At 51.0% G+C, this 14,108-nt stretch overlaps 4 protein-coding genes across 4 annotated transcripts, besides 1 other annotated feature; 2 read left to right on the plus strand and 2 right to left on the minus strand.

The window, feature by feature from the left end:
• Positions 1–14,108: part of a sequence feature (contig 1.29 1..525887(1)) that runs on past both edges of the window.
• Positions 296–1,456, plus strand: ANIA_01802 (mRNA splicing protein SMD2). The gene is made up of 7 exons (XM_050612870.1): positions 296–319; positions 368–400; positions 459–480; positions 603–700; positions 766–804; positions 867–882; positions 949–1,456. The coding sequence occupies exons 1-7, from the start codon at positions 300–302 to the stop codon at positions 1,060–1,062; spliced, it is 342 nt and encodes a 113-aa protein (XP_050468735.1). The 5' UTR covers positions 296–299; the 3' UTR covers positions 1,063–1,456.
• Positions 4,308–4,832, minus strand: ANIA_01803 (uncharacterized protein; the record flags this gene model as incomplete). Its single annotated transcript, XM_654315.1, has 1 exon — positions 4,308–4,832. One exon carries the CDS (start codon positions 4,830–4,832, stop codon positions 4,308–4,310), a length of 525 nt encoding a protein of 174 aa, XP_659407.1.
• Positions 9,463–11,319, plus strand: ANIA_01804 (protein bglC; the record flags this gene model as incomplete). The annotated part of the gene is made up of 1 exon (XM_654316.1): positions 9,463–11,319. One exon carries the CDS (start codon positions 9,463–9,465, stop codon positions 11,317–11,319), a length of 1,857 nt encoding a protein of 618 aa, XP_659408.1.
• ANIA_01805 (protein canB) lies at positions 13,109–14,089 on the minus strand (the record flags this gene model as incomplete). Its single annotated transcript, XM_050612871.1, has 2 exons — positions 13,109–13,768; positions 13,827–14,089. The coding sequence occupies 2 exons, from the start codon at positions 14,087–14,089 to the stop codon at positions 13,237–13,239; spliced, it is 795 nt and encodes a 264-aa protein (XP_050468736.1). The 3' UTR covers positions 13,109–13,236.

Below are 14,108 nucleotides of genomic sequence, written 5' to 3' on the forward strand. Positions count from 1 at the left end.
TCCAAAGTGTGGGAAGAGATGGATAGTTCTCCCATTGGGTGGCCGGAATGGCCTGCCTATCTAAACAACTAGCTTACTAAATAATGACTAATTGAGGTCGAACCCCAGGGGCAGGCGGTACTGAAGGGCAGTATGCCCCGACACAAAGCGTCAGTCACGTGGATCGCTCTTTGAACGGTGCAACGTTTTTTCGCGCCGACAGAATTCTTATCACGTGATGCGGAATCTGGAGCTGATATCACTATCACCGATTTCAAGCCGCGACCGACGGAGAAGCAAATCACAGCTCAACCTACACAATGGCCGACGCGAACATTCAGTGCGCTCCCTTGTATCTTTGAGCAAGAAGAGAAACTGACGGTAACAGGACCCTTCTCCAGAAGCCTCGCTCAGAGTGCACGTAAGTCTCGGACCGCAACCACCTCTTCGCAGAAACAAACTAACAGCCCTCGTCTCAGGGAATATGAAATCGCGCAAATCGTACGTTTCCGCTCTCCCGCGCTAAGGCTCGGCTACGATCTCAGCGGCACAGGATGCTGGCCTGAGAGCAGATTGGTTGCACGAAATTGGGTCGGACGCGATGGCTAACGGCATGCAAATAGGAGGAATATGAATTGAGCAACGGTCCCCTCTCGCTTCTTCAGACAGCCGTGCGAACAAATACCCAGGTCTTGATTAGTCTGCGGTCGAACCGGAAATTGTGCGTTCACACAGCCTCTAGGTTCCATATTGGAAGTGGGAGCATGCTTACAGTGGGATTAACAGGCTTGCTCGCGTGAAGGCGTTTGATCGTCACAGTAACATGTATGTGGACCTATCAGCTGCTGATCTACTCTGAAACTGTGAGACTAACTGGATTGTCTTAGGGTTCTTGAGAACGTCGTATGTTTATAACTTCAAACCACGCCCGGTTCGATTCCGAGGAACGCGTTGCTAATGAGCCGACAGAAAGAGATGTGGACTGAGCCCCAGAAGGGCGGCAAGGGACGACCGGTGAACAAGGATCGATTCATCAGCAAGATGTACTTACTACTCCACCTTGTTAAGAGAAGACCGTGCTGATGGCGTCGTTACTAGGTTCCTACGAGGCGACAGCGTCATCCTCGTTCTGCTCAGTTAATTGTCGGCTTCGAACATCACTGACGGATTATTGACATCTCTCCCGGCTCGGAGTTCGGTTCTGGCTTTGGCTCTTCGTTGATTGAAAGAATAAAGAATACCCGCGTGGTTACGGCAAAGGATGGGTGCTATTGTGGCTGTCTCTACTGCAGACGGACGCATCGGATGGAGGCTCGACACGACCTGTTGGTGGTATTATAGGACAGTCCCAATGTTGGAATGAGGCCGGGCGGCATATAGGGCCCCTTCTGACCATTGTCAGCGGAATGATGTGAGCGGTACCGTGCCGCGTACGAGTATACAGTCCGTAGGTAGCAATCTGAACCCTGAAACACTTCAAGTCATCCTTCTTAGCGGTGTTGGTAGAGTCACGGGCCGGTCCTGAGACGGAAAAATTGTACAAAGAATCTGTAGTTTTCTGTAATTTGGTTAATGGTTCAACAAGAAACGCACAGCAAAGGTGTTGCGGTAGAGTCATTGGCTCACATAAAACACCGTTGCTATAAATTCCATTCCGTCTCTACTCGCCGCTATCATTTTTGCTATCTCCCAATCTTTCTCTCACCGACCTCGTCTTCAAATGTTTTATTGCTCATTATCGTCAATGTTCTTTTATGTATTTCCAACTTCCTGATCCTCTTGCGTACCTTGCTTCTTATGAATTTGTGCAGGACATAGGTCTTTCCACCTCTATGATGCTCACTATGCAGTGTGAGTCACTTCAATGGGGCAACTCCACCGTCTTTCGCTTCCACTCGCAGTTGCCTAGTTCCTTTTCTTACAGCTGAGAGAGAGGCTGAATATCACGCAGTCAACATCCTTTGGAGGAGCTTCCGGAAGAGCACAGCACACTCCGCAGGGCAATCAAATCTCATAAATGCATCTTCAGGCAAGCGACTCCTTGGCTACGGAGCGACATCCTCGCATTGAGCAAGAGGCCGTACGCTCTTTCTATAGCAGCATTTTGCAAGTTCGATTCCGCCATCACAATCCTCCTCGACCCTGGGGACTCGCCATACTCGAAGAAAGCAGACTGGGCACATACCACTCCGAGTTGTCTTACAGAAAGCTGTTATCCGCAGAGCGACAGGAGGCAGTGTTAGAGCTGATGATATGCTGGGAAAAATACCCTGAGAGCAGAGATCTATCTGTGGTTTTGAGGGGCAGCAGGTGCTGTCGTTTTACTCATGGCTGGGATAGATCGCTAGGCTTTTGGTACACCATGGTACAGGAATCCATACAGGCTGAGATGGCTATGGCAAATGCCCGTGAGATCATAAAGTCCCCAGCATACCATTTTGGTGATCTTATTCCACCCTTATCAAGCCCGGACCCCGAGGACAGACGGTAGGGCCCATTTGTGTTGTCGGATCTATCCGTCGCAGACGCGCTGGTAATGATTTAGAAGGCTGTCCCTAGACTGACCGCGACCATATCAATGCCTGTAGTATCTAGCTGCACTGTATACCGACCCTGGGCACATCAGGTGCTAAAGGCACGTTGAAAAATGGACTCTAGCCTGCAGCCTTTGCCCACCTCAATCCAAAAAAATTACATACCCACCGTACGCGATACTATAACAGAAAAACAGTGACAATTGCTGCTTTGGAATATAGACACGTCAAAAATTTGGTTCTCGTTTTAGTCCATGACAGCTTATTTACGGTGGTTTTATTAGACACGCTTTCCCGCATCAGCCATGCCTTAACACCGCGCTAGAATCGTCTCCAGAAGTTGTGCATGGTATATAGCATGCACAGGAATGACTACCTGTCCTGCTCCTGGCACAAACCACACATCCCTTGTCTTTCAAGAACATCTGCTACGCATATTGAAATTGACCCAATGAATTTTTGGAGGAAATCCACTCCCCTTCAATCCCACTCGGAACATTCCCTCCCTTCACGGTAAAGTCATCCTTGTAATAGGCGGCACCGACGGCCTTGGAAAACAATGCGTCTCTGATTAAACAAAGCACAATCCAGCCCTGATCTGGCTTGCTGCACGCAACCCCGCCAATGCCCAAGCGGTCATCGAGGATATTCAGTCCCAGCTGTCGAGACCAATAGCTGCGAATATAAAGCCGTTAGAGCTGAACCTCTCCTCCTTCGAGTCTGTGCAGAACGCGGCGAAATTGTTCTTGCACAATGTCAGCGTCTTGATATACTCATGCTCAATGCAGGGATCATGGCCGTTCTACCGGGTTTAGCAGCAAACGGGCACAAGATCCAGTTTGGAACAAATTACCTAAGTCATGTCCTGCTGACCGTCCTCCTCATGCCACTTCTTGAAAGAACAGCCTCTTTTTCGCAGTGTAACGTGCGGATAATCCTCGTCTCTTCGCACGGCCGCTTGTACGTGCCTAAACCGCAGGGGATCAGGTGTGAGACACTACGCACAAACGGACAAAGTCTAGGCCCATACGAGCGCTACGGACAGAGCAAATTGGCGCTGATACTATTGGCCAAAGAGGCGGCGAGACGGTACCCGCGGATTACCGTTGTCTCGGTGCACCCTGGGGTTGTAGGCACAAATCTGATGGACGATGCGACTGGGTCTCCTCACTGGGTGAGGTTGCTAGGGAAGGTTGCAAAGAAGGTGGTTACATCTGTGGAACAGGGGGTGAGAAATCAATTTTGAGCCTCTGTGAGTGTGGATGTTGCGTCAGCTGTTATTATGAACCGGTTGGGATCGGGGGCTTGGATACGGGGTTAGCAAAGGACGATAATCTAACGAGAGGGCTGTGGGAGTGGACGGAAAGGGAGATTCGCGAGTATTTAAGGTTAGTTTATTTTCTTTTAATTCGACAGACATAGAGTCATCTATCTGCTATATCTCGTAAATCTCGTCTATGGTTCAACCCGCAGTATCTTATTCTGACTGGGAGAAGTTAGGGCTTCAGGTACCTTGCTACCCAATTACTGTGTCTTTCCTTCGGTTTTTAGCAAAATGCCAAAAGATATTATAGCAAAGCCATTTGAAGTCCCGGTCATTGGCTCTAGAGAAATCGCTTTACCTCTTTACAGGCATCCGAATTATCTCAGCATGGCCAACTGGTACCCTCCTTCTCCAGCTTATGGGATAACCGTAGTTCTCCCACTGCTCTACCCTTATCTCACCCAATAGACAGCAACGTTGTCACAAGCTCTGCATATTCGAGTCGTATATCGACGCTTGACCCAAACTTCTTACGCCTGGAACGGAAACCCACTAGGGATACCGCTGGGGGTACCGCTAGGAGTAGGCGTAGCGCCAGATGGGATGCCCCCAGGGCCAAAGGGAAAGCCGGGGACGCTCGGTGTTGGCGCCAGAGGTGGACCCTGGCCCTCACCCTCTCCGCCGAAAGCAGGAGCGCCCTCAAATTGGCGCTTGACAGCGTCGATGGGAACGCTGAAGGTAGGCACGGGGGGCGGGATACCGCTGCCAGGGAAGCCGGTGGGGTATGGGCCGCCAGAGGGAGTTGGCAAACCCTCACCTCCTTCGGCATAGGGAGGACCCCTGGCTCCGTAGACGGCGAACGGGAGACTGCTCTCTCCAGGCCCAGGAGGCCCAGGAGGGGGAAGAAAAGTGGGAGAGGCGCTGCCGGATGGTACTGGGAGGCTGGTTGGGGTGGGACTGGGAGTTTCACCACCGAGGCCTTCGAATTGGGGTTGAGGGGGTGCGGCGAGGGCGCATCCCACCAGGACGAGCGATGCAATGGAGGTGATTCTCATCGTGGAGTGAGGTAGAAAGAAGAAAAGAGTGGTTCTTTGAGAGTGGTTGCGTGGCGAAAATGCTTGACCGGAAACAGAATGTGAGTCTTCAATGATATTACCCAGAAACAAGATCTTGAAGGGATGAAGGACCTCTTTATAGCATTGACCATGCCCTTTACCACGTATTCTCCGTATTTTGCATCATGTAATGATGCCATGGGGAATTTGTGGCATGCTTCCCCCCCGAGGTCGGCCCGCGTCAGTGACGGAATACCAAAGGGAAGCTTCAGCCTATTCTATTCCTCTCTGGGCTCTCACGGGGTAGATCAGTGCTGATCCCTGATTGATAAGATGGTTCTGGCCCGCTTGACGTAGGTACGCGTACCTGCACTTCGCAAGCTGAGGTACAGCCAGCCAAACCTCCCTCGCCAAATTCCACACATTGCTGCTTCCGTGAAAGCCGGTCGTCAGGTCGAAGAGATATCATGGGGAGCTCGCAAGGTTTGCGCAAGCATAGCAATCGGTTGCTCATGTTCGTTGAATAAAAGAGCAAGCCATCTTCCCGTCCCTGTGGAGAAGGATCTTCAAGCATAGCGAATGCAAAGTTAAAGAGCTTATCCACAATGACAGCCACGTTGATTTCACACCCCAGCCGCAGGAAATTAGTCTCTCCCAGTCCTGGCCCCTTTCCTTCAGGGACGCGGTACAGCGCCAACCCCGGCGAGAAGCCATAATGGTGGCGGCCGCGCTGGTTACCAGAGCTGATTGGCAGCAGAACAGCTCAAGCAGCAGTACGGGCACTGATTCAGGGGACTAGGCTGTCTTGTTCACGTATATCAAGCGTATCAGCGAGGCCTGTTCGAGTTACGTCAGTGTTGCCTGAGAAATGAGCTAAGGTCCACATCTCAGGCAGTAATCATGAGCAAGATGAAGCTATCGGGCTCTCCTATACGTTACCTACTGAGAAGGCCATTGACTAACGAAGTCTCTTCTGCAAGCTTTTAATCGCTTAACTGGGATGTCACTCCTGTTATGTCGGCCAGGGGCACCAATTACATCTCCCTCTAGCACGAGCCACTTAGGGTAGCACGGCTCCTGACGCTAAAGGAGACGGAGTAGTTGCCCTATTGACGAGAGAGCTGGGATTGCATCGCACTTTGCTGCCAGTTTTAATACCTATCTGGAAGGCACGACCACTGACTATGAATTGGAAGATCAACTGATACCCCCTGGGGGAAAGAAGGGGAGGGTTTTGTTTGCATCGCGCCTTCTCTCCGCGTAAGTTAATGGGCAGACCTTAAGGAGGCACAATTACTTGGAAGGAAAATGCAAGGGCTCTTCAGTCTAACAGCCTCCTGCTGTACACGCTTGTAACCTCCCACCATCAAGTTGATCTCTCAACCGCAGTTGAGGCACTGTTGACGGGCACCTAAGATAGAATGAGATTCCAGGCTTTGAGCTTCCGACGCAACCAGGACAGCGTGCATAGATACGCTTTGAGCTCTGGTTTGGGCTCAAGTTCCACGCTGGGGGCTCTGCAACCGCAGACATAAATGGCAGAACGGGGTCCTGACTGCCTTGCGAATACACGAGCGAATCCAGCTTACACCGGCAATGGCCCGGGGCTGCCCCATCCTGAACTGAGCACAGAAGGCTCTTTACGAGGTTAGAGGGCATGGCGCTGGGCGCTCAACGAGCTCAAGTATAACATAATGATTGACTCTGGGAGTGATAGCCAACCAGTGTCCACTTTTCTTCGAATCTGTGTCTACGGATCTGATCAGAGGATAATCCACAAGCATCCACTCGCTGGACGGTCTAGATTGCGAGCTTTGGGCTGACAGCTATGAATGGAGAACGCAACGAATGTCGGAAACGTCCACCAGGCCCTCTAGGCTGGCTCTATTCTATCTGGCCCACCACCTCATTGTGGACTCTTGAAATGGTTCTCCATTAGATCTGAGTGGAAGTCTTGCGGCTTCTTGCCTTCTCACTGGATCCACTCAGCATGGGCCAGACTTTCAAACTGGGTCCTTGTCACAAACCAAAAGAAAAAATGCCTGAGACGGGCCCAGCCTCCTATTCTATGTTCTATAATCTCAGCTGTCCAAGTGATAGAGTGGAATTTCGGGACGCGCTCACGTTCAAGGACCCAGATGATGCTAGATTGCTGACATTCAGTGTGAGATTGTAGTCAGAACCGATTCTACCTGTGCCCTAATCGATTGCATGGATGCTATACGGCCGCCGCAGGGGAAATTGTAGTTTATGTGCCGTTTATTACATTTCTCAAGTCTCAGAGTCCTAGAGTTCTTCTCCAAGACAGTTGCGAAGCTCATACTCGTCAACCCCAAGTCAGCCATTTTACCACCAAATCCATCAGACCGCTATGCTGGCGCCGCCGAGGCGTGAAACCAACTTCGTCGATTCTCACGTCAGACTCCATTTTTCATCACTTATGTTCCTTGCGGTGGTTAACAAAGTGTATTTGCGGACGCGGGTCATAAATTCAAGAAATGAGATAAAGTAAACGTCCTTCCGCATTTTCCCAAACGTACAAAGTTACCCTGGGTACCATAGCAACTTGCATGCTCGAGGTGTGAGTGCCTGCTTAAGGAATTGAGGTTTGGTCAACTCAGAGGACGTCTACCCACATACTCTGTGATATTGCATTTCTCGCGATTATGGCCAGTTGCATGAGACCTACGACACCCGTCAGATCCCCGCCAGTATTCCTCCCACTTGAGCCCCAATGCCGGCTTGCTCAGTCCTTGATCAAGGCGTCGGCTATACTTGTGGTATACCCAGTCGGCATCTTCATAAGCGAGTCATACACCCGGCGTACGCTTTCTTCCGCTGACCCCCCTTCACCTGCTCGCCCACTGACCATATGCTCTTTCCAGTTTAGCAGCAAAACAATCCCTAGCCCTGACCTGAATGAGAATATGCCAGCGGCTGAGAACTAGCGATTTACTAGCTTGCGCTCCTCACCCTATCCTAGTTTGCCTACTTCTCGTCCATACCTCGGTTCCCCGTCCGGCAACAAGATGTCATTTCGGGTGGTGGGGCCGAGCGTATCTGACAAGGGAAACCCACCTACTACTTTCATAGACGTGCGCGTGAGCTTGAAGTCAGTTCTGGTCCCACAGCCACATCTGGGTCGAGGTGGACTACGGAGGGATGGGACCGCAGAATCTCGAAGGCCTTTGTGTTTAAAGCAAGTGTGTACATATGGGCATATGCGATAGCTGAGAGATTTGGAATATACGATACCTATGAAAGCGCCTATCTTGCTGGCTAACCAGAGACGATGCTGGAGCAACCCGACTAGTCGCTCGAGGAATGAGATACAGCCATTAGTATCAGCTCTTTTGGCCCGCGGTTCGGACTTCCTCCATTACGGGGAAACCCCGGTAATCCTAGGTGTGCAAGGCGGGGTATATTAGCCAGTATAGATCAGATGACGGTGAGCTTAGGGTTACGGAACATCTGCTAGACTGCCGGATAACCCGAACATCCCGCAATCCAGCCACATAGCGGCAGGATTTAACGGGATGGCTGCAGCAGAAGCCTTGGCAAAGAGCGGAAGTCGGTGTAGGGTCAAGCAAGCAAGCATGCTAGGCCCCAGCGCTCAGTCCTTGCTAAGACCCTAAGGTGTGAACAGACTGCAGTAACATTATGTCCAGGCTTTCCCACGTTCATGTAGGAGCACATGTGGCCAGAGTCTGACTTAATCATTTCATAGTATTGCGGTCCCCGCTTCCATGCTTTACATGACTCGCCTGACGGCAGGTCGCCGAGCCTAGTGACGCTGCCGCTCGGCCTCCATCCAAATGGAGCCAAGCCTATGGTAAAGGCGGTTGTAGTCCAGTTTGAAAAAGCCCTCCCGCAGTTTAGCCGGACTGAATAAATGACAGAGAGTGGCTGTCTGAGAGCGGGTTGAGCAGTTGGCTCGAAAACGACCTCTGCAGACATTGGAGCTAGAGCCGGTGCCGTGCCACTAATCTGGCATCTTCTCCGCAATATCTCCATCTCCACACTCCACATTCATATCCCGGTCAGTTCTGGATAAACAGGGGTTCCCCGGATAGAGATCTTGAACCCTGAAATGTTTCTTGGTGCTGAGATAGAAAGTGCGAAGAGTGATATCCTGAGCAAGCGATATCCTGAGCAAGCAGTATACCGGGAGCCACCAAGTCCCGTAGCAGCTCAAAAAGGTCTCAGTTAATCTGGGTTAGGCCGGTGGCATTCTCTAACTCCACATGGGTAGTCGTTCTGGTTTCTCGCCGGCACCACTGTGGGCACCATACGCGGTATATAGTCTGCCCATATTCTTGGCGTTGACAGTATCGAGGCAAATCCGTTGAGCTAACTAGCAGGACAGTTTTCTGACCAGCCCAGCATGCAGTTGCTCCATGAACATCTCGCCAAGTTTCAGCGGGAACTCAAAAATCCCCGCGAGTGATATCCAGACTCCGGCACTTCTGGATTGTGGACATCCGATGTGGAGAGTACGGCCGTAGAATGTTCGAGTTGGTCGTTGCACGGCACACCTGCAAACTATAAAGCCCAGGAGCTCGCTTCATGGGCTTTTGAATCTTGCATTCTCAGTTGCCTATCTGAGAAGCACTAGTTGTGCCCTTTCGCAATGAGGGTTGATTCAACAGTTCTGGCCCTGGTGGCTCTAGCCACCGACTGTCTCGGCTTGGCTATCAAGAGCAACGAGCCTGAGCTGCTACGTCGTGACGCCCTTCCCATTTATAAGAACGCATCATACTGTGTTGATGAGCGTGTGAGAGACCTGTTAAGTCGCATGACACTTGAAGAGAAAGCAGGCCAGCTCTTCCACAAGCAGCTTTCTGAGGGACCTCTCGACGACGACAGCAGCGGCAACAGCACTGAAACAATGATTGGCAAGAAGCACATGACACACTTCAATCTCGCCAGCGATATCACCAATGCTACGCAGACGGCCGAGTTCATCAACCTGATTCAGAAGCGAGCATTACAGACTCGACTTGGGATTCCCATCACAATCTCGACTGATCCTCGCCATTCGTTCACTGAAAACGTCGGCACCGGGTTCCAGGCCGGTGTGTTTTCACAATGGCCAGAGAGTCTAGGTCTCGCTGCGTTGAGGGACCCTCAGCTTGTCAGAGAATTTGCGGAAGTAGCAAGGGAGGAATACTTGGCTGTTGGCATTCGTGCTGCGCTGCACCCGCAGGTTGACTTGTCCACAGAGCCCCGATGGGCCCGTATCAGCGGTACCTGGGGAGAAAACAGTACGCTGACCAGCGAGCTTATTGTCGAGTACATCAAGGGCTTCCAAGGAGAAGGCAAGCTTGGACCAAAATCTGTCAAAACTGTCACCAAGCACTTCCCTGGCGGCGGCCCGATGGAGAACGGCGAGGATTCGCACTTCTACTATGGCAAGAACCAGACTTACCCTGGAAACAATATCGATGAGCACCTCATACCATTCAAGGCAGCCCTTGCCGCGGGTGCAACCGAGATCATGCCTTATTACTCTCGCCCTATCGGCACGAACTGGGAGGCTGTTGGGTTCTCCTTCAACAAGGAGATAGTCACCGACTTGCTCCGTGGGGAGCTCGGATTTGATGGTATCGTCTTGACAGACTGGGGTCTTATCACGGACACTTATATCGGAAACCAGTACATGCCCGCGCGTGCCTGGGGCGTGGAGTATCTTAGCGAGCTCCAACGCGCAGCAAGAATCCTCGACGCAGGTTGCGACCAATTCGGTGGCGAGGAACGGCCCGAACTCATTGTTCAGCTTGTCAGAGAGGGCACCATATCAGAAGATCGAATCGACGTCTCTGTTGCTCGACTGCTCAAGGAGAAGTTTCTCCTTGGCCTTTTCGATAACCCATTTGTCAATGCCTCAGCTGCGAACAATATTGTCGGAAACGAGCACTTTGTCAATTTAGGCCGAGATGCGCAGAGAAGATCCTACACGCTTCTCACCAACAATCAGACAATCCTTCCTCTCGCCAAACCTGGTGAGGGTACAAGATTCTACATCGAAGGCTTCGATTCCGCCTTCATGTCCGCCAGGAACTATACCGTCGTCAACACCACTGAAGAAGCCGACTTTGCCCTGCTCCGGTACAATGCGCCGTATGAACCACGTAACGGTACCTTTGAGGCCAATTTCCACGCAGGTTCTCTCGCATTTAACGCCACTGAGAAGGCACGCCAGGCCAAGATCTACTCATCCCTCCCGACTATTGTAGACATCATCTTGGACCGGCCTGCCGTTATTCCTGAGGTAGTCGAGCAAGCGCAGGCCGTACTTGCGAGTTACGGGAGCGACAGCGAAGCCTTCTTGGACGTTGTGTTTGGAGTCAGCAAGCCGGAGGGCAAACTCCCGTTCGATTTGCCCCGGTCAATGGACGCTGTCGAGGCGCAGGCAGAGGATCTGCCATTCGATACGGAGAATCCTGTCTTCAGGTATGGTCATGGCCTGGAGTACGAGGATAACTGAGATGTCAGATGCTCCTTGGTGGGAAATGTGGTTTAGGATAGATTATTGGTACATTACACAGAATCTATGAATAATGAGAGCTAAGAACAGATAGGAGACTTGAATCAGATCCTAGTTTAAGCCATAGTCGTAATTGATCCGCAAGTTGGATGCCGAGAACAGAGCAGATCTCGCGCCTAAGAATAGTTGCCTGGCAACTCGAAGCAAGGCACATGCTTCTCTATATCAGTGTACATGATGAACTGGATAGCCACTCGACACTCACCTTGAGCACCGTGCCAGGATGAGCTCTGTCATTCATGCTGGCTCATGATCACGGCGCGCAGGGCTGTGAAACCTCCCACAAGGTAAGGGCTACTTTGAAACAGCAGGCATTTTGAGTTGAGATGGCAGGATTTAATATCATGGCGCGCAGGGCCGTGACAGCCTGCGGCTATAGCAGCGGGCTGTAGGCTGCTTCTCCTGCCAAAAGCAGGCTATGGCAAGAGCGACATCCATCACATCTTCTTGAACATTCAACAGTCCATAATATTTCTGAATTAGCTCGCTCTGCGCAATCTCTCTCTTCTATATCTTCTGCTTCTACAATAAGTCGCCGTCTACACAGTCAGTTGAAGAACGATAGAAATCTATTTCGAACCTTCTGTAAGCACAGAGGGTACTTTGATCATTCGATTTACTCACTTGATTGCCACCCTGCCTCAGGAATACACTACTTAATATTGTAACAAGTCACGAAAGGCAAGAAATAGCTGCTCTCACTCTTTCCTTCCAATCCACAACCGATGTTTATTCAAATCGATGAAAGTTCAAGGAATCTCTCAAAGCCGTCCTCTAGCAGGAGCACAAATCTAGCCCCTAGTCCAGCTTCATCACGCCGCAAACAATGGTATAGCCGCATACAAGAAAGCAATAGACGGCCTCTCCTCTAATCTACTTCGCGGTTATATTCACTACAAGTCTAAATCATTTAGCCCAAGTGGATACTTCAAATAAAATATCGATGCGATAACTGACCTTTATAAAGGCAAGGTACGAGAAATGCAAGACGGTCCTGACCTTCTACGTTCACAAAATTGGCGTCCTCTTTTCCCAGATATGCTGGACAAATCTTTTATTCTACTTCGAGAAGTTGAAGAGAATTTAATTCTATTGCAGCCGGAGTCGAAGTCACGGCCAAAAGACAATGAAGTCTGATCCCTAGGTAGAGGTACACGTAGGACATTTCCAGATCGCGAACCGCTACCTTCTCGTTCGCTAGAACCTAGCAACCTATCAAGCCTGTCAGATGCATTGGACGCTTGAGTGGGTAGATACCGAGGTCTTCTGGATGATGATCTTGTCTGGTGGAATATTTCTGCGAAAGCCATCAATATTCTGTCGATTACCTAAGTAGGCAAGGTCGTCCTGATAAGAGGAACAAGGTTGATGCCGGACCATAGATCCAGGTCCCTGGGCTAGACTACTTTTAGCGGCGGGGCTTCGAGGCTCTAGAATTAACCCGAAGCGGTAAGTCTTCTTTTTATTGGTGGATTAGAAAGCCGTTGTATGGAGATTGTTGGGACCCAGTTCGTCATCGGCTGATTTTATTTCAGCGCAGACGGGCATAGCGGGACACTCTACACCCAATTACAGCGCTTGAATATGTGCTGCCCAAAGATCTCCAGCGATAACACGGCTCACGCGGAAATTCAAGGCACGGGATGGCTTGTTGGGAGCTAGGATCCGTCGAATTCCGAGCACGATAACGTTCTACAGCCGCCAGCCAATGTTTCCCTCCCGAGGTTTCGTTGGAAATCAGCGATGAATTATAGACTGCTAATTTGACTGTGCAAAATAACAAGCGCTCTGCGCGTTGAACCCAGTAATCCGCCCTCTACTCCGTGACCAGAACACCACTTGCACTCTTAACATAATCTATGAAGAACCCTTGGTGAGGTTGTAGATCTTTTGGATGTCCGCCAATATCCCAGGAAAGTCAATATTAAGATCCTTAAGCAGACCATCCTTCAGGTTGAACACCCAACCGTGGACAATGGGAAACCCGTTCTCCTCGTAGCTTTGCTGCACCACGGCAGTCTTGATGACGCTGCGGCACGACTCGATAACGTTCAACTCAACCAGGCGGTTGAATCGCTCTCCGTCGTCCTCGATCGCATCGAGCTCCTTCTCGTGTAGCCGGTAGACGTCGCGAATATTTCGCAGCCACGGGTTGAGTATGCCCAGGTCTGTAGGAGTAAGGGCTGCCTGGACGCCGCCGCAGTTGTAGTGGCCGCAGACGACGATATGCTTGACCTTGAGGTGGCCGACGGCGTAGTTGATGACGGACATGGAGCTCAAATCGATGGTAGGAACAACGTTCGCGATGTTGCGGTGGACAAAGACCTCTCCAGCATCGAGACCCATGATCTCGTTCGCGGGGACACGGCTGTCAGAGCAACCGATGTAGCTAGTCGCCGCAAAATGTCAGATGAGCCTCTTTTGGCAAGAGACGGCATAAAACGTACAGGTACTCAGGAGACTGTCCAGCAGCAAGCTTGTTGAAGAACTCTGGGTCAGCGCCCTTCTTCGAAGCAACCCAAGCACGATTGCTCTCGAAGATTTTATCATGGGTCTGCTCAAGGTAGCGGGTGACCGCCTTGCGATCACTTGGGTCAGGCATCTCGGAGTATGTGCAGTATGATGAGGTTGCGAGGAACTGAGAACGAGAGCGAAGAGCCGGAGTCTGCAGCGGACGGAGGGGTAAGCGCGTAGTTAATCTGCGCAACATTGTCGAAAGAAAATGGCTG

Source organism: Aspergillus nidulans, chromosome VII (assembly GCF_000011425.1).
Source record: "Aspergillus nidulans FGSC A4 chromosome VII".
Lineage (NCBI taxonomy): Eukaryota > Fungi > Ascomycota > Eurotiomycetes > Eurotiales > Aspergillaceae > Aspergillus > Aspergillus nidulans.